Source organism: Pipistrellus hanaki (assembly GCF_964339955.1).
Source record: "Pipistrellus hanaki genome assembly, chromosome: 8".
Classification (NCBI taxonomy): Eukaryota; Metazoa; Chordata; class Mammalia; order Chiroptera; family Vespertilionidae; genus Pipistrellus; species Pipistrellus hanaki.
Genome location: NC_140510.1, coordinates 16836865 through 16863405, shown reverse-complemented (window position 1 = coordinate 16863405; position 26541 = coordinate 16836865). Strand labels below are relative to the sequence as shown.

The 26541-nt window shown below is 45.4% G+C and overlaps 1 protein-coding gene across 4 annotated transcripts in view; it reads right to left on the bottom strand.

Moving 5' to 3' along the window:
* MGAT5 (alpha-1,6-mannosylglycoprotein 6-beta-N-acetylglucosaminyltransferase) overlaps positions 1-26541 on the bottom strand; it is a 353212-nt gene that overhangs the window by 24265 nt on the left and 302406 nt on the right. For all 4 annotated transcript variants that reach the window (XM_084892259.1, XM_084892260.1, XM_084892257.1 and 1 more), the window contains 3 exons: positions 22200-22349; positions 13056-13202; positions 4207-4323 (listed from right to left, as the gene is read on the bottom strand). In XM_084892259.1, coding sequence (XP_084748385.1) covers positions 4207-4323; positions 13056-13202; positions 22200-22349 — 414 coding nt within the window. The remainder of the gene's footprint in view (positions 1-4206; positions 4324-13055; positions 13203-22199; positions 22350-26541) is intronic.

The window sequence follows — 26541 nt, the reverse complement described above, 5'->3', positions numbered from 1 at the left end:
GCCATTGTGGAGGAGTGGGAGTTATTCTTGGTCATCCTGTTTGGTGGAATGAGGGCTGTTACTCATATGGCCACAGGAAGGATGTCTGCTGGTCACAATGTGTGGTTCCAGCTGGCTTTGGGAACTTTCCATTATCTCCCCTCCTTCTCCTCTCCGAGTTTCAACTTGGATAATTTCTACTGATAAGTCTTCAAGTTCATTGATATGTTCCTCTGTCCGATGATAAGCCCACTGAAAGAGTTATTCATTTCTGAATCTGTGTTTTCAGTACCAGTATTTTCTCATTTGGCTTTTAAAAAGTTTCCAGCTCCCTCCTGAAATTCCCCATCTCTTCATATATGTTTCCCACCTTTTTCATCAAGCCTATTAAATGTACCGATCTTAGCATTTTAAAGGGGTGTATGATAATTCCAACTCTTGGGCTATCTCTAGGTCTGGTTTTATTCATGTTTCCTATTTTAATGATGGGTCATGTTTTCTTGCTTTTTTGATTGTCATATAATTTTAAATCTTGTAGTTTCTAGATGAGAAGGCCTGGCACCAGATTTCTGATCCATTTCTAACAAGTGGAAGGGTTTCAAAGATAATAGTTTAGGCATTAATCTCATTCCTTACTTCATCTCTCTTTCCTACCTTATTTTTCCCTTTATTGTACTTCATTAAATGACTTTTGTTTTAAATCTTAACAAACTAATCTAAAAGACCTAGGGGTCTATCCAGGTTTTACTACTTACTAATTGTGTGATCTTGAGTAAATTACTTAATCTTAAGGAAATTAAGATTTCCTTAAATTTTAATCTTCTCAACTGAAGAAGGATTGAATGGGATGAAGCTCATAAAGGTATACAGAAAGATTCTACATGTGTAGAAAGAGGTTCTCTCTGTATCAGCTACTATTATAATTACTTGTTTTCCTTTTAAGTGGCCTACATAGGTTGGAATAAGATAAAAAAGGCTGAACAGGGTTCTATAACATGGAACACTGAAGTTTCATGGAGTGAACAGGACTGGCCTCATGTAGGAGTGAGCAGATGGAACTCAGTACCCACGCCTCCTGCCTTATGTAGCAGACATTCATTCCCCTTTGACTTTTGTTTGACAAAAGAAGGACTCCATGATCTAAGATTTTCTGCCTCTATATTATCTTTTAAATTACTCCTCTTAAAGGAGATGTGCACTTAAATAAGTATGTGGGTTGCATGGAGTTCCCGAAAATATATAATGAAGTCCTACCTCCCAGTACCCATGAATGTGATCTTATTTGGAAACAGGGTCTTTGTAGATATAATCAAGTTGAGGTCAAACCTGGATTTGATGGGCCCTAACCCATATGACTGATGTCCTTTTAAGAAGTAGAGAAGACATACACACACACACACACACACACACACACAGGGAGACTGCCATGTGATGACTAAGATAGAGGTTCAAGTGTAGCAGCTGAAGACAAGGAACACCTGAGCCACCAGAAGGTGGAAGACACAAGGAAGGGTCCTCTACTGGGGCTCTGAAGGGACCATGGACGTGCCAATATCTAGCCTCTAAAATCGTGAGGAAGTAAATTTCTGTGGTTTAAGTCACTGGGTTTGTGGTTCTTTGTATGGCAATCCCAGAAAACAAATTTACTAAGTTACCTGGAGATTCAAGAAAGAAGGAAAACCTTCCATCCCCATGGGCATGCCTTTCTGCTGAGGCTTTTAATGTGCTGCACTTTCCAGAAGTCTCTCTACACTTACACTCCTCAATCATTTACACACTGTTTTGGGCGCAAACATATTCTGCACACATCTATTCCTCCCTCTCTCCATCCACCAGGTAAATCACTATGCTGGGTTTTGAGAATATAAAAGTGAGACAGATATAGTCACTGCTTTCATGTTTCTTAGAGTCTAATGGAAATCCAGACTAACAATGACAAAGATAAGGACAGTATATTATTATATATGTAACTAGTGGCCTGGTGCATGAAATTTGTACATGGAGAGGGGGGTTCCCCTCAGCCCAGCCTGCACCCTCTCCAATCTCAGACCCCTCGGGGGATGTTCGACTGCTGGCTTATAAACTGGCAGTCAGACATCCCTCTCACAATCCGGGACTGCTGGCTCCTAACTGCTCACTTGCCTTCCTGCCTGATTGCACCTAACCACTCTGCTTGCTGGCCTGCTCACCCCAACTGCCTTCCCCCCACTGGCCTGTTCGCCCCCAACTGTTCCCCGACTAGCCTGATCATCCACAACCACCCTCCCCTCTTGGCCCTTAACGGCCTCTACTTCAGCCCTGCCACCATGGCTTTGTCCAGAAAGACATTCGGAAGGTCTCCTGGAAGGTCTCCCAGTCTAATTAGCATATTACTCTTTTATCAGTATAGATAGAGGCCTGGTGCACGGGTGGGAGCTGGCTGGTTTGCACTAAAGGGTGTCCCAGATCAGGGTAGGGGTTCCCTTCCGGGCAGGGCGGCCTAGGCAAGGATGATTTTCAGGCCAGGCACGCTCCCATTAGGGTGGGGGTCCTCACTGGGGGGATGGGGAGTTTGAAGACCAGCCACACCCCCATGGGGTGAGGGTCCTCACTGGGGGGCATGGCCAGCCTGGGTAAGAGGCTGAGGACTGTTTTCAGGCTGACCACACCCCCTTCAGGGTGGGGGTCCCCGCTGGGGTGCCTGGCCAGCCTGGGTGAGGGGCAGATGGCTGTTTGCATGCTGGTCATGCCCCCCAGTGGGGACCCTCACCCCATGGGGGCGTGGCCAGCCTGGGTAAGGGGCTAAGGGCCATTTTCAGGCTGAGGGCCATTTCCAGGCCCCACCCTAGCCAGCCAGCTGGGCAACCCAAGCCTCCCGCTCGCTCTGGTGTGCTCTGTGGCTGCTGCCCACAGACCCCTCTTTCGGCAGCCAGCCCAGGTGGGCGGGAAGCTTGGCTTCCTCCATTGCTGGGGGCAACCCAAGCTTCTTTCCTGCTCCAGCTGGCTCCATGGCCACTGCCATCTTTGTCCTGCTAATTTGCATATCCACCTGATTGGCTGTGGGCATTGCAGAGTGATGGTCAATTACCATATTTCTCTCTTATTAGTATAGATACTAATATTGAGTTAATAATATTAACCAACCGCATACCAAGTGGCAGACTGCATTTAAGCTCTTTATATTCACTAAATCTTCACAACTGTACTCTAAAGTACATAATATCAAACTACAACAAAGATAAAGAAACTGACACTCGAAGGCTAAGTAACTGCCTGAGGGGATGCTGCTGTATGTGGTAGAGCTGGGACCCAAATCCCAGCTATCTGATTACAGTCTTTCTTAACCATGCCCATAAAGCTTCTCTTTAAAAATTACAACAGGAAAAAGCGCTCTGAAAGGATGAGTGCAAGGGAAGGGTACATCTGACAGAGTCCAAGATAGTCCTGGGAGAAGCTAACTTAACCATTTCCTATGTGGTGGAAGCTTCCTGCAGGCAGGCAGCCAGCCTCAACAATATTCATGGAAGCGGGCATCCCCTAGAGCAGGGTCCTCAAACTTTTTAAAGTGGGGGCCAGATCACGGTCCCTCAGAGAGCTGGAGGGCCGGACTATATGAACTAGTAATTTCTACTGTAACTCCTCGGCTGCGCTCACTGCCCAAAAAACCTGGCGGGCCGGATCAGACTCCTCTGCGGGCCGCATGTGGCCCGCAGGCCGTAGTTTGAAGACCCCTGCCCTAGAGTGGCTCACAGGGCACTGAGTGTGCAGTAGGGACTTAATAAATGTCTGCTGAATTGATCAAGAGAGTCCAGAGATGTTAGTTACTTTTATAAAATTCTAGAAAATGTTTAGGTAGAAAAGCCAAATAAATAGATGCTATATCAAAAACATGTGCCAGTATTTCCTTATCCTCACTGTTTTTGTAGAAGAGCAAGTCTATTTTTTTGGGTCTTTGTGAGAGCTTCATAATTAGGTCACTAAGCAAGTCCTATAATTCAAGCTCCTATTTCTGTGTCTGGGACCAGAAGTCCTGTCACAGGATTTGCAGAACCACACATATGTGGACACCAGCTCTGTTTCCACTTCACAGAACACCCATGAAGTCCCCAGGCCACCTCCTATGGCTTGGCTATTTTCTGATTCCAGAGTTAAGCTGATACGGAAATGTTCTCATTACTCAAAGTGCCTATTTTCAGTTCACATTACAAATGTGGGGGAGCAGAGGAGGAATGAAATAAAAGAAACAACCTTCTGACTTAGAATTGCTTTCACTGCATCCTCCACTTCCTTCTGATTGTCAAGGTCAACAGTCCAGACGTGTGGCCGGCCGATGAAAACTTCAGCATATGGATGCTGAGATGTCAGCTAAAAAAGAAAAGACAAAACCTCAGTCTCACACACTTTAAAAAAAACCTTCTGTGCTAGGTGAGGTGTTAGGTTTTTTATGGTACCAAATTGCACTTGCACAAGTAACAAGATACTTGTTCTGCCCTTCCTCGGCCATCAGAACCTCCTAATAAACTATCAGTAGGAAACAATAAACCACTGAGCTAGTGGGATATTTCTCGGGCCCACCCAAAACCATCTGGATGTGTAGGCAAGGCATTAACAGGTACAGATAAGGCAACTGAGTGAGTGCCTGCCTGGCTGCCTAACAGGTTCATGTGAATGCTTTAAAAGGCAGATGCCCAGGGACCCTTTGAGATGGGACCCCAGGACTTTGGAGGGGCTGCTGGAGGCCCTGGGATGGGTGGCATGTTGGCCATGGCCTTACCAGAGGCGGTGAGACCCAGTGATGGCTCTGCATCTCGAATCCCACTTGGAATGAAGAGCTGGCATGTCATAAGCAGGAGGCATGGAGGATGTCATAGTGACTTCAAACCCCAATATTGCACCAAGAAATAATGAAGGTTTACTACCCTTCATCATATTGCAGCCCCAAAATCACCCAGATCAAACCTGTCTGAGTTAAAAGACAATGGTTAGGATAGACAGGTAAACACAGGAAAATTACAACAAGGCCTTAAAGTCACAGGAGATGAGTGAAGGTGACAGAACTAATGCTGCCAGAAAATCAGGGGATTTGAGATGGTTTCAGGAGTAATCATTAGCATATCAATAAAGACTATTTTTATGAAGACAATGTGGATTCAGAAAAGCAAGGTAAGGCCAGTGTTTACTCCAAAGAGGGCTTTGTTTTGAGAAGAAAGGGTGGCCCGAGAAACCCAGTATGAGCACTGGTCATTCTCAGATCTTAAAGAGTCCATTCTTCAAGACAGCTAAACTTACCCCTCTAATGAGTTTTCTGCTTTATTGTTTCCATTTAAGGTTATGGTGTGAAGGGGGAATTCTGGGCATTTGTGGGAGCATTTTCAGTTCTCACGAAGCCTGGGGGTGCCACCCTTAATGGGAAGGTGAGACCAGGATGCTGTGAGCAAGGCAGAGGTCACTCCCTGCACAGCGCTCACTTGCCCTGCAGGCTTTTCCTGTGGATTCAAATAGTCCCTCCGGCACAGCTGTAATATACTAGGTGTACCAGTTAATAATGTGGGGTTTTTTCACTAGATGGAGTTACACATATGTTGAGATATATGCGATTTGCTATGTATGCTATTTTGTTGTATTGACAGCAAGCTTCAAAGCTTCATATGTCAAATTTTCTGAAGGTGTTAACATCATAGATATATTTAGACTTAAAAAATGTCAAGTTTGGTGCAAAAAAAAAAAAGAGCATTTGAGGGAAGTTTTAATTCATTATTTTGAAGAAAAAGTTATCATATACTTTGGGAAGCTTATAGTGAATATGGTCCATCTCAAGATACTTGTGAATGATGGTTTAAATGCTTTAAACCTGATGATTTCTATGTGAAAGACAAAGAACGTCAGCTCAACCAAAAAAGTTTGAAGACCAACAACTACAAGCATTATTGGATGAAGATGCGTGTCAAACTCAAAAACAACTTGCAGAAAGATTAAACATTGCTCAGCAAACAATTTCCGATCATTTACAAGCAATGGGAAAGATTTTAAAGAAAGGAAAATGGGTGCCACAGCAATAGAACGAAAGACAAATGGAAAACCGAAAAGCCATGTTGCTTCAGTGGCATGAAAGAAAGTCTTTTTTTGCATCAAATTGTGACTGGCCCCTTGCTTAGGTTCTGACTCCCATATGCTCAGAGGACAGGATTGAACCTGCGCCTCTCACCATTATTTGTATCCTGCCACACAGATGGTGTGCATGAGCTACTGAGGGTGGCCAGAGTCTCAGCCCCAGGCCCTCCCTGGTGCCCTCGGTGCAGGTGCTCTGGACTTCACTCACCTCCTCTGCGGAGTTGAGCCCCTTACTACCTTGCTCAGTTCCCCTCCCCCCAACACCAACCCTCCTCTGCTGCTCAGATTCCTGGTGAGGAGTAGAACCCATAGAATGCCACAGGCTTGGAGCTATGGAAATACCATTTGCCTCTTTCAGCACATACTGTAGTTTAGTACATGTGGATGAAGCCTGGCTGGGCCAGGCACCGAGCTCACTGCTTGACATGGATCAGTTCTCAGGTTTCCCGTGTATCCAGAAGGATTCTGAGGTCTAGAGGTGGATACAACTGCAGCTACAAAGTGGCTGAGCAAATTCAAATTTAGACCCTTCAACAACTTACTGGCTTTCCACAGGAAGGAAAGCGATAATATTAAAAGATGTTATTGGGTTTTTAAGACAAAGATCAAACAAAATCCAGTCTTTCAATCACTCTCTTAAAACTTGCCAACCTAAAAAAAATCCCAGACTGAATTTATATCTGTATTAGACCTTTTCTGACAGTGAGCATAATATCACACCATATTCATTTTGTGGCCCAGAACAACTACATAACGGATCCTTACACTGGAAGCAGGGGAGGTAAGGCTGCCACATGGGCCACCAGTTAGCCACTCACCCTTCAGCATTCTTTCCCTGCCCTTTGCTGGCCCCACTTATTTACAAGGCTGTGCTAAGTACTTGTAAAATACAAAATGCAGAGCCATTATAATCTTATGCATTTACATTTATTGAGGGTTACTTAGTTTTAGGAGTAAGGCATTTTGTGATTCATTATTCCCTCTATGAATGTTATGTTCCTTCTTGTTAATTTATTGAGAACCAGTCTGATCTGAGTTATTTCCTTGTATATCAATCAGTAAATTTACTGGAGTACAGTTTGTAAAAGTAATGAAAATGTTATTAAATGTGAGACATTACTTCAGAGCAGCTATTAAATCTCCAAGGAGGACATGAGTTCCCTTTATGAGGGGGGGAAAAAAACTCACAAAAAAATAAAGAAAAATAACACACCCTGAAGCTAGGAATCCTAATGGTTTACAAAATGTCATAAAAATGATCAAGAACCTACTAATATGTTTCCCAATATAAAGATAAAAATCCAATTTATACTACATTTAAAGTATACCTTGAACCGACCACATTATTTCCGACATTTTGGAACTATTTCTCCTCAATGCACATATGGTTTTAAAAATTGGTCCAATGCAAAAAATAAAGACAAAGCTTTTTTGTTTTCTAAAAACAGAAGAATCTAGCCGAGACCGGTTTGGCTTAATGAATAGAGCGTCGGCTTGGGGACTGAAGGGACCGGGGTTCGATTCCGGTCAAGGGCATGTACCTTGGTCGTGGGCATATCCCCAGTAGGGGGTGTGCAAGAGGCAGCTGATCGATGACTCTCTCTCATCGATGTTTCTAGCTTTCTATCTCTCTCCCTTCCTCTCTGTACAAAACCAATAAAATATATTTTTAAAAAAATTAAAAAATAAAAACAGAAAAATCTAGACATTTTATTTTCTTCGAATGAAGGCAAAGAAGCAATAAATATGTAATTTATGTGGATCAATTGTTGCTTAACTTGAAACTAGCATGGGCACAAAAAATAGCTATGCAATTATACACACCTCAGTTAAAAATTTTCTATGGGGGTGGGGGTTTGGTAATTTCTAGGGATTTTTTTTCTCCTTAGAAATCTGTAGAATTATTGATAACCTGTTTCCCAATTAAAAGCATCTTCGATTAGGGAAATTCTGTGGCTTTTGTGCAGAATTTCCCTAATCGAAGATGCTTTTAATTGGGAAACAGGTTATAAAAAGGGACAGAGTGAGGTGGCCTGCAGGGCCATGAGGTGAAGTTCACACTGGTTCCTCTCAAGACCATGTGACAGTGCTGGCTCCAATCTGCTCTCTGGGCTGAGAGTCTCTAACAGGAGGAGCTAGGTGGCAGATGGAAACTGCCCTTCTGCATAAAATAAAGTGACCCTGGATTTCCTTCCAACTGTCAGCATTCATGCCCCTGAGGCTTGATCCCCCACTCTCCTTCTTCCCCTATAAAGCACAGCTCCCCCTACCCTCCTCAGTTAACCCTCCACCTGGCACAGCTCCAAGGGAGCTTCCTACCTTCACTGACTTAACTATACTTTTATACATTTCCGTTGATTATGCATCTGTCTTATCACTCTTCCATATCAAATTCTGAGCTCCTAGAAAACAGGAAATGTGTCTTAATAAATTCCCCCAAATGCAGTGACTGGTACCTGTAGGGCACCGTGCACTGACCTTCTGCATCCGGGCCTCCCTAAGAGCCAGGACCAATGGAGTCACCAGTGTGAGGGTCACCTGCTGAGTGACCACTGAAAGGTCCCACAGAGCCATTATAACCAGTCTCATCTCTGAAAGGCCAAGGGGAACCAAATATCTAGGTACAGCTCCAAGGCCTGTCTCCTTTTAAGTAATGAAGAATGAACCCTCCATGATCTCATCAAAAAGCAAATTACTAAATGGTGACACCTGACAGAAAATAATGAACATGCTTTTCTCAATAACTTCATACTGCTAATCTGGTTTCTGGACTATTACATAATTCACTGGGGAAAATAGACTGTATTTAATTGTCCTACATTTGTTTTTGTTTATTTTCAGGGGAAAGTACTCATTTGTAACAAAGTAGCATCAAAATCTTTAGAATTATCGCTAATAAAAAGGTGCTAGTTGTCAACACAGTCTAAGATCAATCATTTCTCAAAGCCTTTTCTATAAAAACTGCGATAAGAAAAGAAATGGGTTTCTTTGCTTTTGACGCATTAAAAAGAAATCATGATGAGGGAAAAGAAAATCACCATTAGAGCACTACAGTAATAGTTGCTACAAGCAAAATAGTTGCTACATGGTAAAAATAAATGGCAAGCCTTGGCTGGGTGGCTCAGTTGGTTAGAGCATCGTCCAGTACATCAAAAGGTTGGGGGTTTGGTTCCCGGTCAGAGCACATACCGGGTTTAATCTCTGGTTAGGGTATATATGGGAGGCAACCTCTCAACACTCTCTCTCTCTCTCTCTCTCTCTCTCTCTCTCTCTCTCTCTCTCTCTCTCTCTCTTCCTCTCCCTCTCCCTCTCCCTCTCCTTCTGCCTCTCCCTCTCCCTCTCCCTCTCCCTCTCCCTCTCCCTCTCCCTCTCCCTCTCCCTCTCCCTCTCCCTCTCCCTCTCCCTCTCCCTCTCCCTCTCCCTCTGCCTCTGCCTCTGCCTCTGCCTCTCCCTCTCTCTCTCTTCCTTTCTCTAAAGTCAGTAAAAACCATATCCTAGGGTGAGGATCATAAAAAATTTAGATAAATTGTAATAAACTGAAGACCCAGTGCATGAAATTCATGCATGGGGGGGGGGGGCGCTCAGCTCAGCCTGCACCCTCTCACAGTCCAGGAGCCCTTGGGGGATGTCCAACTGATGCCTTAGGACCGCAGGGGGATAGGCCTAAGCCGTCAGTCGGACATCCTTAGCACTGCCGCAAAGGAGGGAGAGGTTCCTGCCACCGCCGTGGTGCTCCCCCTGTAGGAGTGCACAGACCACCAGGGGGCAGCTCCTGCACTGAGTATCTGCCCTCTGGTGGTCAGTGCACATCATAGCGACTAATCGTTCTGCTGTTCAGTTGATTTGCATATTAGCCTTTTATTATATAGGATAAGTAGGAGAACAAGATACTTGCAGTCTCAGAGTATTTCCCCAATTTAAAGACAAACAGCAACTTTATAGTTACTATTACTTGATATAGTTACTACCTTAACCAAGTGATCAAGGTTAGCATCACTGTGATAAGATGCACCCCTGATCTGATACACTAGAAAAGGCATAATCACTTCTGTGGTATTATTGCAAATATGTGTAACCCTTATACTAATCATGACAATACATCAGCCAAATCCAAATTGAGGGATAGTTACAAAAACCTGACTTATATTCCTCCAAAATGTCAAGGTCTAGATGGTAATGAAAGACTGAAGCACTATCACAGATAGGGGGAGCTAAGGAGACATGACAGTTAAATGTAATGTGAGATCCTGGATTAGATCCTGGAACACAGAAAGAATATTACTGGAAAATCTGGTGAAATCCATATAAAGTTTGTGGTTTAGATAATGCTATGGTCCCAAGGTTAATTTCTTAGTTTTGATAATTGTACAATGGTTTTGTAATGTGTTACCATTAGAGGAAACTAAATGAAGGATATAACCCAAACTCTGCAATTTTTGTAACTTTTCGTTAAAACTAAAATTACTTCAAAATAAGAAAAAGGTAAATTCCAACAATTCAACTTGTAGGTATGCACCCCAAAGAAGTAAAAACAAGGACTCCAGCAAATACTTGTATTTGCAGTGTTCAGAGCAGTGTTGTTCACAACAGACAAAAAGTAAAAAACCCAAGAATGGGAAAATAAAGTGTGGTATTACCTTACAATAGAATATTAGTCAGTCTTAAAAGGAAATGATTCCACCCCAGCCGATTTGGCTCAGTGGTCAGAATGTCGGCCCATGAACTGAAGGATTGTGGGTTCAATTCTGGTCAAGGCAAGTACCTCAGTTGTAGGCTTGAACTCTGGCCCCAATTACAGCGAGTGCAGTAGGCAACCAATTAATGTTTCTCTCTCTGTCTCTCCCCTTTCTTTCCATTCTCTCTAAGAATCAATGGCAAAAAAATATCCTCAGGTAAGGATTAAGAACAACAAAAAAGTGATTCTGACACATGCTTCAACATGAATAAACCTTGAAAACATTATGCTAAGTGACATGTACCAGTCACAGAAGGACAAATACTGTATAATTCTTCTTACATTCGGTATCTAGAATATGTCAGTTTATAGAGACAGAGGGAATAGAGTTTACCTGAGGCTGTGCAGAGGGGAGAATAGGAAGCTACTGCTTAATTTGGAACAGAGGTCCTGTTTGGGATGGTAAGTTCTGGAAATAATGAGTAGTGATGGTTGGACAATACTGTGAATGTACTTAATGCCAGGGAATTGTACACATCAAAATCTTAAAAGAGTCAGTTTTAAAATGTATATTTTATCACAAAAATATTTTTAAAACTTAACAAATAATTATACACATGGGCAGAAATATAACTTCTGATATTTCCTTCTTCTAAATTAAAAAAATAGGGAACATTTATTAGCTCTTATTTTCTACCCCAAATGCCAAAGTTCTGAAGAAGTGAGTCACATGCCAAAGCAGAGACTCCTAAATCCAGATGTTCTCACCTTTGGGAGCATCTTTTCAACCCTTTCCAAAGACTGCATTCCCACAGCACCTGGCACACAGGTGTGCGTGAGTGTTGCTGAGGAATGACCTTCCAAAAAGAAACCAATCCCCAGAACGAATGACTCAAATGTACTGAACTAGCAGAAGGAAAAAGAAAGCAAGCACACACACACACACACACACACACAGAGGCCTTGTCCTAGGTTATCTGGGCCACAGGTTCATCTTTTTTAGGATAATCTTCAGATCTTGTTGCTCTTCCTTCATCTCCTTTGGCATTTCAGCAATGATTTCGTGGGTCAGAAGAAAAAATTATCAAAATAATCAACTCCGTGAACTGGTAAGATCGCTGATCATTACATAATAATCATGAAAAATGCATTTTAAGTAGTATTGGGGGTCAGAAGAATTGACCCAGAAATGATCAGAAGTGGCAGCATTGCACACTGAATGCTTTAGCAGTGCTGTGATTTGCTGCTATGTCAGGGGAGTGCTGCCCAGCAGATTATCCTAGGAGAAGGCCCTAAAGGACAAGGACACGGCAGTGACACCAATGCTCAGGCTTCCTCCTCGCCAGCAGTCCACATGGCCACTTACGGATTACATCAGAATAATAGAAAATCAATCCCATGGCTTCTTGCACACACCTGTTTAGAACCAGTTGCATCAACACCCAGCTTAGCCACTCACATAGTCTATAAGACTTCTGTTTATTGCCCCAAATAAAACCTGACTGCCTCCAATGGTGACTCATCACCCACTGTGGATTTTCAAGAGGATCTCTGAAGGCACTTACAATAAAGCAAGGGTGGGGAACCTTTTCTCTGCCAAGGGCCATTTGGATTTTTATAACATCATTCTCAGGCCATACAGAATTACCAACTTAAAAATTAGCCTGCTATATTTGGTTAAACATTTAATTAACTCACTTCTGATGCCTTGGCAGTCAGACCAAATGATTTTGCAGGCCTTATCAGACTTTCCCCACCTGTGAATAAAGCTTCTGCAAACAGCTGGGGCAATGGCTGGACTGCTTCTCAGGGTGGCACCTCTGATGGTGGGTTAACACACCAGATACATCACTTTGGTCACCCAGATGCATCCTATTTCTCAAGGCTGAAGGTTTTTCAAGGATCTGCAGGCCACTTTTTATTCCTCACAGCTCACTGTAGAGAGTAGGTCCGTCAAAAATACCTGCTAACCAGCTGACTTCCTTATTTCATAATAGACCACTCAGAAAATCAGAGTTCAGCTCATTCAGCTGGAGGTATCTGCATTAAGATAGAGTTGGGGAGGAATGAGAAAAAATCCACTTTATGGAGGAGCAGAAATGGATTCAAATCCTGGCTGTGCCACCACCTAGCTATGGGATGCCATCATGTGCTTCATCTCTGAGCCCTTCGACTCCCTCCTCCCACCCACCTATGTTCAATGAAGTTGGTAGCACCTACCATCCAAGGCTGCGAGCTTTCATGGGCTTAGTACTCAACACACAGCTATTACCATGTTATTAACAGTAGAAAGATTTTAAGAGATGCTTACCTCTCTCAAAGTTGGCTTGCCAATGAAAAAGTCTGTGTTTTTGCTGCTTTTGGGTGGGTTGAACTTGGGATTCAGAAAAGCACATCCATTTGCGATGGCCTCCAGGGGAGCTGGGCCCTCATAGGGGAACCCAAGGCCCACAAACAACTGTAAGACACAAAAGCACACCACATATAAACACAGCAATCAGAACTGGTGTCCCTGCCCCAGAAGGGTTATTTGTGCTCTAGTCTTGTGAGGAAGCCCCACAAAGTCTGGAAGACTCCCAGGCCTTGGGAGACGGGGCGAAGGGAGGTCAGTTGACAGCAGTACCGGGCACATTCCGGGCTCCTGAGCTGTGTGGGTCCTCATAGTTTCCTTTGCTAAAAAAGTAAAGAAGCATTGGGACAGGCAGTTGAGGGGGTAGGAAAATGGAGGCATTAAAAAACAAAAAAACAAAAACAAGACCCAACAATAATCGTTCTGTAACTCACCAGCAGGCATGATTGGAAAAACACTTACTTGCTTAACTAAACAGAAGGTTTCTTCACTGAGCTAAAGGAACAACAGGCCCTTTCAGGGCCACTGGGCAGGGGGACAGCAAGGTCACTTGCTAGTTTGATTACAGTTCAAATGGAGCTGCTTTAAAATGATGACAAGTCAGTAAACACAGGTTTTCATAATGGGGTTTTCACGTCGGGACACCAACATCTTGGTTTTTATTTTCTCATGTGGAGAGGGTGCCAAGCTGTTAACTGGACAAGGCTGCTTCCATATCCAGCAAGCAAACTGCATGCTTCCCACAGCAGACCATAGATGGCAGCAAAAACACACCTTCTGTGTCCATGCAGCAACCTCAGCTGAGAGAGGGTGACAAAAGGGACTTGCAGGTCTGGGTGCTGACTCCTGGATGCAGAAATGAAACATCTCACAGAAATGCCTCCCTGCGCTTCATGGCAATGGGGTATTTCCCAGGGCCGCAGAGCTGCAGTGACTGCCAGGCAGGTCCAAGTCTGGGCTTGGTGACCTGTGTGCTCTCCCTACCCACACCAGGAACCAGTTCTGTAGTCACTGTCTCCAGAGGTCAGCAAGGGACAAAGGACAATGGGGCCCCAGGGCATCGTCTCCTGCTATCACACTGAGGACACGTATGCCGCCAGGACCAGGAGGGAAGGGAGGGTGCTGCAGAACCGACAGGGCTGGATTCTCCTTTCCCAGCCATCCTTCCATGGCAGCTGCTTTCATCGAACAGTTATTTAGAACGCTTCTGCCTAGAGAGCCCTGAGTTCAGGCTACCGGGTGCCCTGGGCAATGCCGGAAAACACAGAATGTATGTGGTGGGCACGCGACTCCAGGGCTGAACACTGAGCATGGCCCAGGCTCCCCAAACTGGAGAGTCATGTAGCACCACAGGGATTTTTCAGTGGCAAGAAACTAAAATCTCTACTTCTCAGCTCAGGAAAGATCCCCCCATCCTATAACTATTATGTTCTTTTGCACAAAGCAGGGCACTTAATCATTTCGTTGTTTGAAGGAATAACCTCTCATTTCCTTCAAACCTTGAGAAGGCTGGCTATACTGTCAGAAACATCCATGAAGGCACGGGGGTGGGGAGTGTGAAAGAGAAAGGAGGTTTTGAGAAGCCAGTAGGCTGAGTCCTATCTCTCAGGCAGAACCACTGGAGGTGGGGGGAACATGGATGCAGGCGCCTGGAGCTGCAGGATATCAGGTGCTCCTCTGCCACTGGAAGCCTCTTTTCTGGATCTTATTCTCATTCTGTCGCTAGCAGAGTGAGATTTATCGGAGAGGATTTCTGTGTACCGGGTGTGGCTGGAGTATGTGCATGCCTAATAGCAGCAGGAGAAATGGAAGAAAATGGAGAAGTTTTGGGCCTAAGACACCTCAACTCTGTTAAACATGAAGAACCCAGGGTTACCATGCTTGAGGCCTTGATTTCTGTGGCCTGCCCTCTCCATGTGATTCGGGGAGGAGATACCAGCTGTCCAGGGGAAAGATGACCTCTATCTGGCCAAGAGCTCCCAGCCCCGAGGCTGGAGAAGAAAGGTGCTGGAAGATGAAAGTTCCATGCAGGTGGGTTTAATCTGAGCCTGGAACTCGGCATTTCCTGAACCAGTCCTACCATAGAGGGCCGGCCCCGTCATCAACTCCAAACTGCAAACAACTTCGGAGAAAATATGGGAAGCACAATACTTGTCTATCTAAATAGAAAATCCTGGAAAAATTTAATTAGCTCCTCAGGCCAACCAATCTGAACCCATTAATTAAAAGGATTTGAGGCTCTTGCTTAATGGGTTTGAATGTGACCCAGGTTTAATTATATCTGAATAACAATTTGCACCATCCCTTCTGCCCTGCTGGCACTGGAATACCTCAGTGCACACGAAGCAAACACTCCAGGCTAACTCTCCAAAGCTGCACCATTTTAGAATGAAGCTTAAGCAAATACCACACAGTTTCTTGGCAATGTTTCCTCATCGCAATAGTTAGAAATGCAGGAAACACATTTGGAAATGCAAAACAATTTTTTGTTCTGTCCAAAGCAACATTTTTCTTGTTTCCTGTGCACTGATCTCCTGTGACATTCTGATGGACAGACGTATTGAGATCCAATAGCATGCTTCCGGTCTGAGTGACGACAGGGTAGGGCAGAGACAGTTCATCATTACAAGGGTGTTCTGTAAACTGAATGTGTACGACTTTGTCACACACACACTGTGTTACCTTAACCACGCTGTGTTACTTTCACCTGGACCTCCTCTGTCCCTGGCATTCTGCCAGCTTTCAGATCTCCTCAGCATGGGGGCAAGAGATACACTACAAGAATGCACTCAAGTGCAGTGGCTTCTCTGTTCAGGAGGAAACTGGGTATTTTATGTACCCTCATCTGGCCAACAGAAGCCCAGAATCTAACGAGGATATTCCAGATGACAGAAGAGCTCCAGGGCTGCAACTCTGGCTCCGTCAATGAGCATTTCCAAACAGAGGGATTACATGCTCTAAAGTTAAATTTCCCAAATAATATTAAGCAAGAGGGAACAGATGATGTGCCATATGTCTTATTCATGGCACAAGACTAGGGCACCCCTGTGCATCCACAGTTTCAGGGAAGCCACTCAGATGCTTGCTCTGTGTGAAAGGAGACACGGAACTGTTTCCACCTCCTCAGGGGAGTCCTTCACAAAGAATCCCTTAATCGTGGACCAAAGTAGTTTCCCAGAAAGACCCCACGGGTTTGGTCAGTTTCTAGTCACTTTTGATGAGGAATAGCCAAGGTAATACAAAATAAGAAACATACCATGAACATACACTTTTCTGACTAGTTTTAATTAGGCAAGTTGGTAGGTGGCTCAGTCTAAGCAGTGAATGATCCTCAGCTTATCCATTAAATTAATTACTGGCAGAAAACGATCAGGACAATGCAGTGGTTAGCAGCATAGACTCTGGGACCCGGGAGACCAAGGTTCACATCTTAACTCCATCATATCCCAGGTTCTGTAACTGTGGAAAATTCATATAATGGCTAGGTATCGAGACAATTTTAAGTATCCTGTGGGGTCTCTTCTCTGGCCATCTGTCTTCCCTTTGGCACCCAAATGCCGAGGAGAGACAACAGCAGTCAAATTCTTACCCATATGGGTTTGGCTACACCCTCTCATGGCTTCCCCAAGTCCCTGACACTACCTGAAAATTCTCTTGCACAGAGCCAGAGGGGCCAGGAGACAAAGACAAGCGTGTTTTAGGGCCCAAAGTTGCTGCTAAACCCAAGACTACTTCCTGGAGACCAGATTACTGACTCGACTCCCAAAGTCTGCCCAGTTACCTTAGTGGCCTTTCAGAAACAAAGTGAAACACAAACATCAGAACTCAAACTCCCTACGCTTCAATCATCTGGAAGGTCCAGTCCAGAACCGAATGGAATCAGTTTGCATTGTAGATGGAAAAGGTGGAGTAAGAGGGTATCTGGATTAATTTAAAACTGAGATGCTGACCATCTCCACCTTGCCAGGATGCAAGGTTTCCCAGCAAAAGGCAGCTCAGCTGTCCTCAGAGGAACAGCCCCTGACCAGCCTGCCTCACCCGAATTCCACACCAGGCTGACCCCTCAGCTCCCCACAGTGAGGCACTCAACAGCCTTGTCGCCAGCACATTAGGATGGGTTCCAGTGGTACCCAGATCAGAGGACTCTTGAGACAAAGAGATGACTCCCAGAAGAGCTCAGCAAAAGTAAGGGTTAGAGAAAATGGCTGTCATTGTAGTAAAACCCTGCAGTCGAGAGCAGAGTGATGAGATGAATATGCTAAGTGTGTGAAAAGTGCCTGAGATGGACTCCATAGCAGCCTCACCCCATGTTTCATCAGCTTCACCAGTCACAGGGCAACACTTCACAAAACTGAATGGCTGACCCTGCTCACAGCACCACAGAAGGGTATATTGTGATGTCATTATTTTATATTATTTCTACTCCTACCTGTATACTTTTTCACCTTTTACTATAGTTACCTGTTGGTCTCCTCCCCAACACCTTTATATTTGTTGTGGGCAAAACTGCCTTAGTCATCTCTATATCAAAATTGCCTAAAGTAATTCCTGGCACATATCCAGTTCTTAATACTCATTTTGCAGATAAATGAGCAAAGGAATACATACTAATAGGTTAGCTTTTTCCAGCAATCAAGTGTGTCTGCGAGGAGATGCTGGATGTCTCATGTGGGGATATGTTTTTGTTCTGGAAGTCAGAAAGGTCACTGAATCATATCTCTACACACTCTTCATTCTACACACATATGTGGGAGGGAAGAGTGAGAGAAATATATGTGTGCAACTTTTTTCCATCTATGGAAACATATATGCATAACCCATAGACACAGAGTAACTTAGGTGCTGGTCACCAGGATGAAAACTGCTTGCTTGAGGGCAAGTGTGCCCGTATCTGAAACAGAACTGGAGGGTGGACTTCTCCATTATTAAGTAAGCTCATGGGCTCTCTCACAGGGCCGTGAAGGGGCAGGTCAGGGCATCAGAAGGAAAGTGCCCCTTGCTGGGGAGATCCTGGAGTCCCAGGGGAGTGATTAATGAGAAAAACAAGAAGTCACTCCTAGAGGGCATGACCACAAGGTCCCAGATGGCAAAGAGATTTCAACTTGACTTCTTCCTTCATTCTCAATGATCTGAAGGCCTTCTACAAGCCAGGCACTATTGTAGGCATGAGAACTACCTGCAAAGAGAACAAGCAAAGCCCTCTGCCACATGAGCCACAGGGTCGGGTTCCATAGCAGTGGCTGTCTCAGCCCTGGGTTTCTGAGAAAGGCACATGAAGATGAGTTCCAATGATACCCAGCTCAGAGGACTCCAAGCTCGAGGGAAGAGCCGTGGCTGATTGGGGACCAGGGGGGTGTCAGAAAGGAGGATGGGAAGGGATAGGGACAGTATCTTCCAACCCTGCTCAAGCTTCTAGGTGAGCCCCACAGGTACACTGCCAGCTGACATGGTGAGGACATGGAAACTGTGACCCACAGGGGTTAGAGGGGAACGAGCAGAGGTTTGGAGAGAGGAGGTGCAGCAACAGTGTGAGTAGCAGTGGCTTCTGCCTGGTTTCCCACAGCCAGAATTGGTTCTCAAACTTTTGCTGTAGAAAGGGAGGTATGTGAGCTTGGATGGACCTGGAGAACATTATGTTAAGTGAAAAGCCAGACAGAGAATGATAGATACCATATGATCTCACTTACATGTGGAATCTGATGAACAAAATAAACTGACAAACAAAATAGAAACAGAGGAATGTATACATGGAACAAACTGACAGAAGTCAGAGGGGAGAGAATGGGGCAGATAGGATGAAAGAAGGCGAGGGATTAGCCAAAGAACATATATGCATAACCCATAGACACAGACAACCGTGTGGTTAGGGGCAGAGGGAGGGACAGGAGGGTTCTGGGTGGAGGTGGGCAAAGGGGAGCTGGGGGTGGAAGACATCTGTAATAATGTCAATAAAAATAAAATACAATAAAAAAGGGGGGGAGATATGTGTTCTGGCTCCCTCTAAATGCTCTTCCATCCAATGTAGGATGAGAAACACCCGTTGTACAAGGAGCTTCCATGGGGAGACCAGGGGAAGTGGGCATGAAGAGATTAACATTAGGAAGGAAAGGAAGAAATCACATAAAAAGAGATGGGGACTTAAACCAAAGTGAAAATGTGTAGATTTTTCTGGCTTAACCTGCACTCCTGGGGTCTGCAGGATTCCATGACTTGTCTGCTCCCTTGACAAACAATGACTCCATCCAAATGAATATGCCTATAAGTCCACGACTTCCCAGCTCTCTCAGCCTGATGTCGATGCCACTGAATTCCTCCTGTCTTTGTAGGCGCCCCGCAGCTGGCGCCTGCTAATGACACCTGGCCCTAATGGCAGGCCAGGACCAAATTCTGCTGAGCGGACGGTTTCCCGGGCTTGGTGCAGATTCGAAGATGGCTCATAAAGAAAAAGAATGAGCCAGAAGCTGATTAAGCATCAATCATTTCGGTCTGTCTCTATACCTCGAGGAGCGCCAGGCTCACTCCCCTCTCCCATAAAGGAGCCTAAAAGCCACTCATCCCACATGCATTTGCTCCTCTGCATCTCCAGTCTCGCCTCCATGTGGGTTGTAATAAATTGCCTTTAAATTGCTCCGAGACACACAGAAAGGAATAAGAGGCAGAGAGGGTTATATATGCAAAGCCTGACTGATCCTCAGTGTCATTATTTCAAAGCTTAAGATTCATTCATTTTAGTGCCTGCTGCTATGTTCTGGAGTAAGGGGTGGGGGCGGGGGTCTTGGCAGTACACTGCCTCATTTCCATCATATTTGCCAACTGTTTTAGCCATAATTCTACTTGAAATACGTTAATATATTCTAGATAGCTGAACAGGCAGTACCAAATGGGGCCAGTGACATCCTCTGAAGGAACAATTTTTCAAGGATAAATATACACCCCTCACACTCAACATTGAAGCCGCAACCCTTGATTGGTAGGCAATTTCTGGTGGCCTGGGACTTCCAGGCCTCAGCCCTTTCCTTCCCTGGACAGAGGACACCTCAGCCTCAGCCTATTTCTCATTTCCGGACGGTAAATGGATATAGGTAATAAGAGCTCCTTTGAAATCTGCAAGGCAGAGTAAGACAGTCAGGAGGCTGGTCTAATAGAAGTGCATGAGATAGCAAGGTCACACTGCTGAAAACCCGTGCTGCCAAAGGCAATCTGAAAGGATCCTGAGCTTTTCCCACAATCTACACGGGGAAAGGTAAAATGAGGCAAATGGTAAAACAGTATTGCCACCAAAGGACACACATATTCTAATGAGTCTAAGATACCGCCCAGAACAGAAGGTGAATGGGAAGCACACAATGCGAGCTGGGGACACAGTACCTTCCCAGCTGCCAGGCTGCAGACTACAGGTGACCTTGTAAGGAAAGAAAGTCCCCATTAAGACAACCACACCTTCAGCCAAGGACATAAATAACTTATCAAGCTGGTTTAGTCATGGCATCCCACAATGGCTTGGAGGTAGAAATGGTCAGATGCATTTACATATGGAGAAACTGAGGCAGTTCTTGGCTAGAGAGTATCCATTAAATGTTTGAGTGCTTATTCGTGAGGATGGTGTGTCAAGGGGCAGCAGAGCTTTAATTTACAACAAAAAGTCACCCTTTATAGCCACCTTCCAGGCGACCTCAGGGACGGTGGGCAAGCCCAGCTCTCCAGTCTGCTTCCTCGTGTTGAGAATAAAGTTAACAATACTACCTGCCCTGCCTACCTGGGGGCTGTTGTGAGGATTAAACAGGACAGCACATGTGAATATACTAGTGCTTTCCAAAATCAAAGTATCCCACAGTGAGCATAAAGCCCTATTAGGCCACAGAAGTTCATGCATTCAGCCTCCCTCCCTTGCCTTGAGGATGAGAACATGTTCTGTCAGGGGCCAGAGCCGAAACATTCACTAGGTCCTCAAACTTTTAAAAGTGGGGGCCAGATCACGGTCCCTCAGAGAGCTGGAGGGCCGGACTATATGAACTACTAATCCCTACTGTAACACCTTGGCTGCGCTCACTGCCCAAAAAACCTGGCGGGCAGGATCAGACTCCCCTGGGGGCTGCATGTGGCCCGCGGGCCGTAGTTTGAAGACCCCTGCCTAGGAGAATGAGCTGCTCGTCTTTTAGGAAACACTGAGCAATGGTCTGCTTGTTCCCCTCACCCTGTATTCCTTGCACAGTGCCTGGCCCACAGAACTGCTCAGTCTATATCTGTAATATTCGTAAAAGAATAAACGTGAGAGCTTAACAATAAACATGAGAGCTTACCTAATACACTACCACCCCTTCGAAACCAAACTCTGGTCTATTCATAAGTCCCCTGATTTCATTTGGTACCTCATGGCAGAGTTATGGACACTGGGCAGACTTCCCTGCGTTGTTGTCAAAACAACATATTCATCATGCATCCTGGGCTCCTTGCTCCCTGCACCATGTGGTCTGAAGGCTGTCTCTGTCCCTGACAACCAGCCAGCCCCTTGGCCCCTTATCAGAGTTCATCTACTACTTCCCAACACTAGTTAGACTAGTCGGGTTGGATTCCGGCTCTCTCCTGAATGCATTATCTCCACCTCTAGCACCTGGCTCTCACTGCTCTGTCCCCAGGCCAGGAGCATCCACACCACTCATTTCTCATCTCATATCTCTCAGGACTTCCCCACTCCTTGAGCCTGAAGGTATTTCCCTTGTCTGAACTCCTTCAGTGTGCAGCCCAAGCGAGGACATGAGCGGAAAAAGTTGGCTGGAGACCAATCCCGTGAACCGTGGTGATGGGGAGGTGGGGCAGTTAAGCACCAGGCTTGCTGTGAAAGCCTCTGCCCCATCTGAAACTCTGCCCCCGACCCTGGCCCCTCATGGGATGCCTGGTCCAGAGCAGGTCCTCAGTGAGTAAGTTTTACACTGTGGCAGCCTCCTTCTACAATTCACTGACTTCTCACTGCCCAAAAATAACCTAAACAACTATTGTAGCTTTGAAAAAGAAGCATGAGAGAGATTCTGATCCCATTTTCAACACCAGCTGAAACAAACCTGAAAACATCACTGATGTATTCTTACCAAACTACCAGAAACTCACCTTGGTTTCTCGGAGAAGAAACTGCAGGTCCCGCCCGCTGAGGATTCCGTGGTTTTTCACATAACTGGGAATGTTCTTCGTGCTGGAGCCGTAAACGGTGGCATGCACTTCCATGTATGTGTGAATGATGTCCAGGTAGATCTTCTTATTCTGTAGAGGGGACACAAGGAGAATGCATGTGTCCTTATAGCCACCTGTCTCAAAGCTGGGGACTCAGACATGGGAGTTCCTAACGTGAACTCTGCAGAAACGTTACAGCCCAACTCCTAAGTTTCTTTCACAAGTAATCTGACTGGATTTTGAGGGTAAAAATGGTCATACGACAGACTGTACAATTTTGCAAAAAGAAATGTATTATACAGCGGCGTATTATTGAATACCAATGCTAGCTAAGGTCAAATGTTTGGGAGTATCATCCTTGTTTGGTAAATTACCAGGGGACCCAACACTTTGCTTCCAGCTGGTCTGCCATGGGCGAGGAGATTGGGGAAGGCAAGGTTGGACTTGAATATTTATTTATCCAGAGACACTAAGCTGTCCCCGAGGAGTACAAACAATCCCCAGCTCCTGCCAATAGTTCTAGTGATGATTAACTCATGTTGTCAGAACAGGATCCCACCTAATTTGCATCATGAGGAGAGAGTTTCCCAGAATCCATGGTGATTGACTTGGCAGCTGGAGAGAGAAGACTGTCCAGGTAGACAAAAGTGAAAAATAGACTGACTGTAAGCCGTAGTCATCCGAGAGTAGTTTTACTTTTATTAGCAACAAAACCAAACCTCTTATCTGGACTGAATTTTGAGGCACATTGTCAGAACAAATCCAAACCACCTGCAAAGCGGAAACAAGCACACTTCCCTCCTCCGCACGTTTCTGTGGGCCTAAGTTGCATAAGCTGGGTTTGTGGGCTGCTTTTTTTTTTTTTTTTTTTTTTTTTTTTTAAATTTGGAAGATTCCGCTCTGTAATGCTTTCCAATTTTATGCGAGTGGGACAAGGTTTCTGTGTCTGAGCCTGTCCTCAGACACTCCAGGCAAATGCAGTCATTGCCAGTTTTGTGACTTAGGATGGCAGGGAATATAGGTGTGTGAATCAGCGCACACAGCGCTTCTCCGCTGCCCCGGAGGCTGGGTCCTCATTCCAACGACATGGGGAGCTCCTCGTGACATCAGGAGCCCTCTGCCATTCACTATCCTGGTGACAAATATTACAAAGGACTCTCAACTTTGGGGGCACATGTTTCAAATCACTATTAAAGACTTCATGACCGAAAAGCACAGGTCACGTTCTCCAGGCTGACTGTTCGGAGTCAGCCAAGCCCATCGCCACACCCTAACCTGTGAATACAACAAACACTTTGACTGAAAGCTTAATTTCATGCATGTTTGTTGTGGCTGGGAGATGGTAAATTCATTACTTCAAAGATGTATACCTTTGAATTAGTGCAAAAGTGACTGCAAACAGTTTATAAACAGTGACTTCCCAGCCAGAGCTTGAGCCAAATTTAGGGTCACCACCCTGGTGTAATATAAGTTCATTTGAAGGGTTCTCTGACATAGTTCTTGGGCTAGTTGTACCCCACCAACCCTTTCTCAGGAACTCCATCCCCACCGTCACTTCTGCCACTGCTGACGGGCCCAGGCTGCAGCTGGCCCGCGAGGGACCAATTCCTGGCTGGCCAGCAGCCGGGACAGTTTGTCCAGCTCAGGAAGAGGAGCTAAGCCAGCAGCCCTCTCCCAGGAGCTGAATCCTGTTCCCAGAGAGATTACCGCCAGATGGCCCTGGGCTTTCGAGCAAGAAAGTCATTCAGTGTTGGAGCGGGGGCAACTATAGGCCAGAGGTGCCGTATTTTCCGGCGTATAAGATGACCCCCCAATTTTACAGTTAAATTAGGGGGTCGTCTTATACGCCCGGTCGTCTTACACACCGGAAAATACGGTAAGTTCAGATACCGTTATAGGCCAGCTGCCAGTTTTGGGGGGAAGAGCTGAGAGAATGGAGGGAAGAGGGAGAAAGAAAGTGACTGAGCCTTAGATATCACCTAGCAATGGTGATGCAGAGAGGCAGGAGAGGGCTGGGCAGAGGAGGAGGAGGAAGGAGGAGGAAGAGGAAGAGGAAAAGAGAAAGGAGGAAGATGGGAGATGCAGAGAGAGAGAGGAGAGAGCAAAGAAAGCAGAGACAGAAGAGAGAAAACCAGGGCGCAGAGCTGCTCCTGGGTCCCGTCCCATCCACAGTGACTCCCTGTCCTCAGTTCCCCAGGTCTTTCTGGGCCTTTACAGTGACAGCAGTTGCCCAAACCTCACACTACTAGGTCGATTCCTATTATCCAGAAGGAGGCTGCCAGACATTTTACTGGGCTTTTGGCAGGGACCCGGGCAGGGGCAAGGGCAGGGGCAGGCATCTTTCCTTCAAGCAAAGGGAGACATTTCCACATGAAAACCAGCTGCTAACTAGTGAAAGTGAAGCAAAGGCCCTGAACCAGGTCGGCAGTGAGTGACAAGGAGCACGTGAGTGGTCCCCTGGCTCCTGTCCTAGGGAGAAACATCTGCTGCAGACAGACTCGAGACTAGGATTCTAGGATAAGAGAGAACAATAAAAAATACCTGGGAAGGGAGGGAAGGGAATGCTAGGATACCAGGTAAGCCAGCAACCCAGGACTCCTTGAAGTGCAACAAGGGGACAAGTTCAGGCAAATACAAGAAGCAATGTAGGAGATAATGAAGTTTATGAGCTTATTAACATGAGAACATGTAATTTCATGATCAAGGAAGTCACATAGGTTATCAGAAGGAAAAATATGTTTCAAACATAACTCTAATCTTTGAAATTGATTGGCCTCTGGGTGATCCCACCAGATCTCCTGTTGCCACCTGTCAGAGTTCTGTAGAGACTGGCAAGCATGAATCATGTTATTGGTTCCAGGTAAAGGTGACTTGGGAGCCACCCACACTGAGCAAACCCTCCTCTCCCCCCCTGCAAGGTTCACATTCACTGGAGGCTAAAGGAACCTAAAAGGGAATCTCTAGCTCAGAATGGCTGCCTGAGCTTCAGGTCCCCAAACCCAGCTGCCTCCTGAACCTGAGTGTGCTGCAGACACTTCCAACCCCACAGGTGGGAAAGGACTCCATCACAGCCCAGTAACCCAGGGTGGCATCACTGCCCCACCATGCTCCTGGTCTCCGACTGACATTACTCTCCCAGTCAGCTACCCATACAAGAATCACCCGTCATCCGAAACCGGTTTGGCTCAGCGGATAGTGTCGGCCTGCGGACTGAAAGGTCCCGGGTTTGATTCTGGTCAAGGGCATGTACCGTGGTTGCAGGCACATCCCCAGTGGGGGGTGTGCAAGAGGCAGCTGATCGATGTTTCTGACTCTCTATCCCTCTCCCTTCTTCTGTAAAAAATCAATAAAGTATATTTTAAAAAAAATCACCCGTCATTCCACATCAAATCAGCCACAAAGCTGTTGATTCTGCCTCCATAATATCAAAGTCTTCGCCTTCTCTTTAGTTCTTGATCCTCGCTCACCTGGACTGTGTCAAGACTTATACAACCAGCATCTTAACACATCTGTGTGTGGCTCAATGTGGCACAACTCGTGCATGGTTCCTATAGGTAAGCGGCAGCACTGGGACTGATTGCAAAAGAATCTGTATGGCTAAATGCCATTTTTTTTTTTAACCATATGAAGCAATACTATTCAATGTAGTGTATATAGATAATATTTTTACATATGGACATTTATAATCAAGTACAAAACCAGGCATGGGGATGAAAGATCCCAACATTGGATAGTAATTACTGAAGAGGGAGGGAGGGAGAGTTTGGGGGGAGGGTAGATGGAGTTTTAATGGTATTTGTAATATATCACTCCTCTGTTAAAGAAAAATACTGCAAAAATATGAACATCTGCAAATCTGGGTGGTGGGTATTTTCACTATAGTTAATACATTTCATAGTAAGAGAGAACAGTAAAATATACGCAATCAAGAAAGAAGAGAAAGTAATATGTATCACTTCAAAGCCTGCACCTTTGCTATCACATGGCAGGCTCAGCTCCTGCCACAGAGACGTTTGAGGATCCCCATGCATCTCTCTTTAAGGAACACTGCTATCTTTTGTGTTTAAGAAATGGGTGCTAAGGTTTCTTATTAAGCATAGCCCTGCCTGTCCTTCCCGTGAGAAGGCCCAAAGTGGGAGGTAGGGATGTAAGGGGAGGGCCGCACACCCCTCCCCTCCCTTATGGAAGTAGGTGTCCTGATGATCCAAGACTAGAAGTCTTCCCTCCCTGACATAAAAGACCAAGGTCAAGGAAGATTAGCTACAAATTTGCTGAGACACGG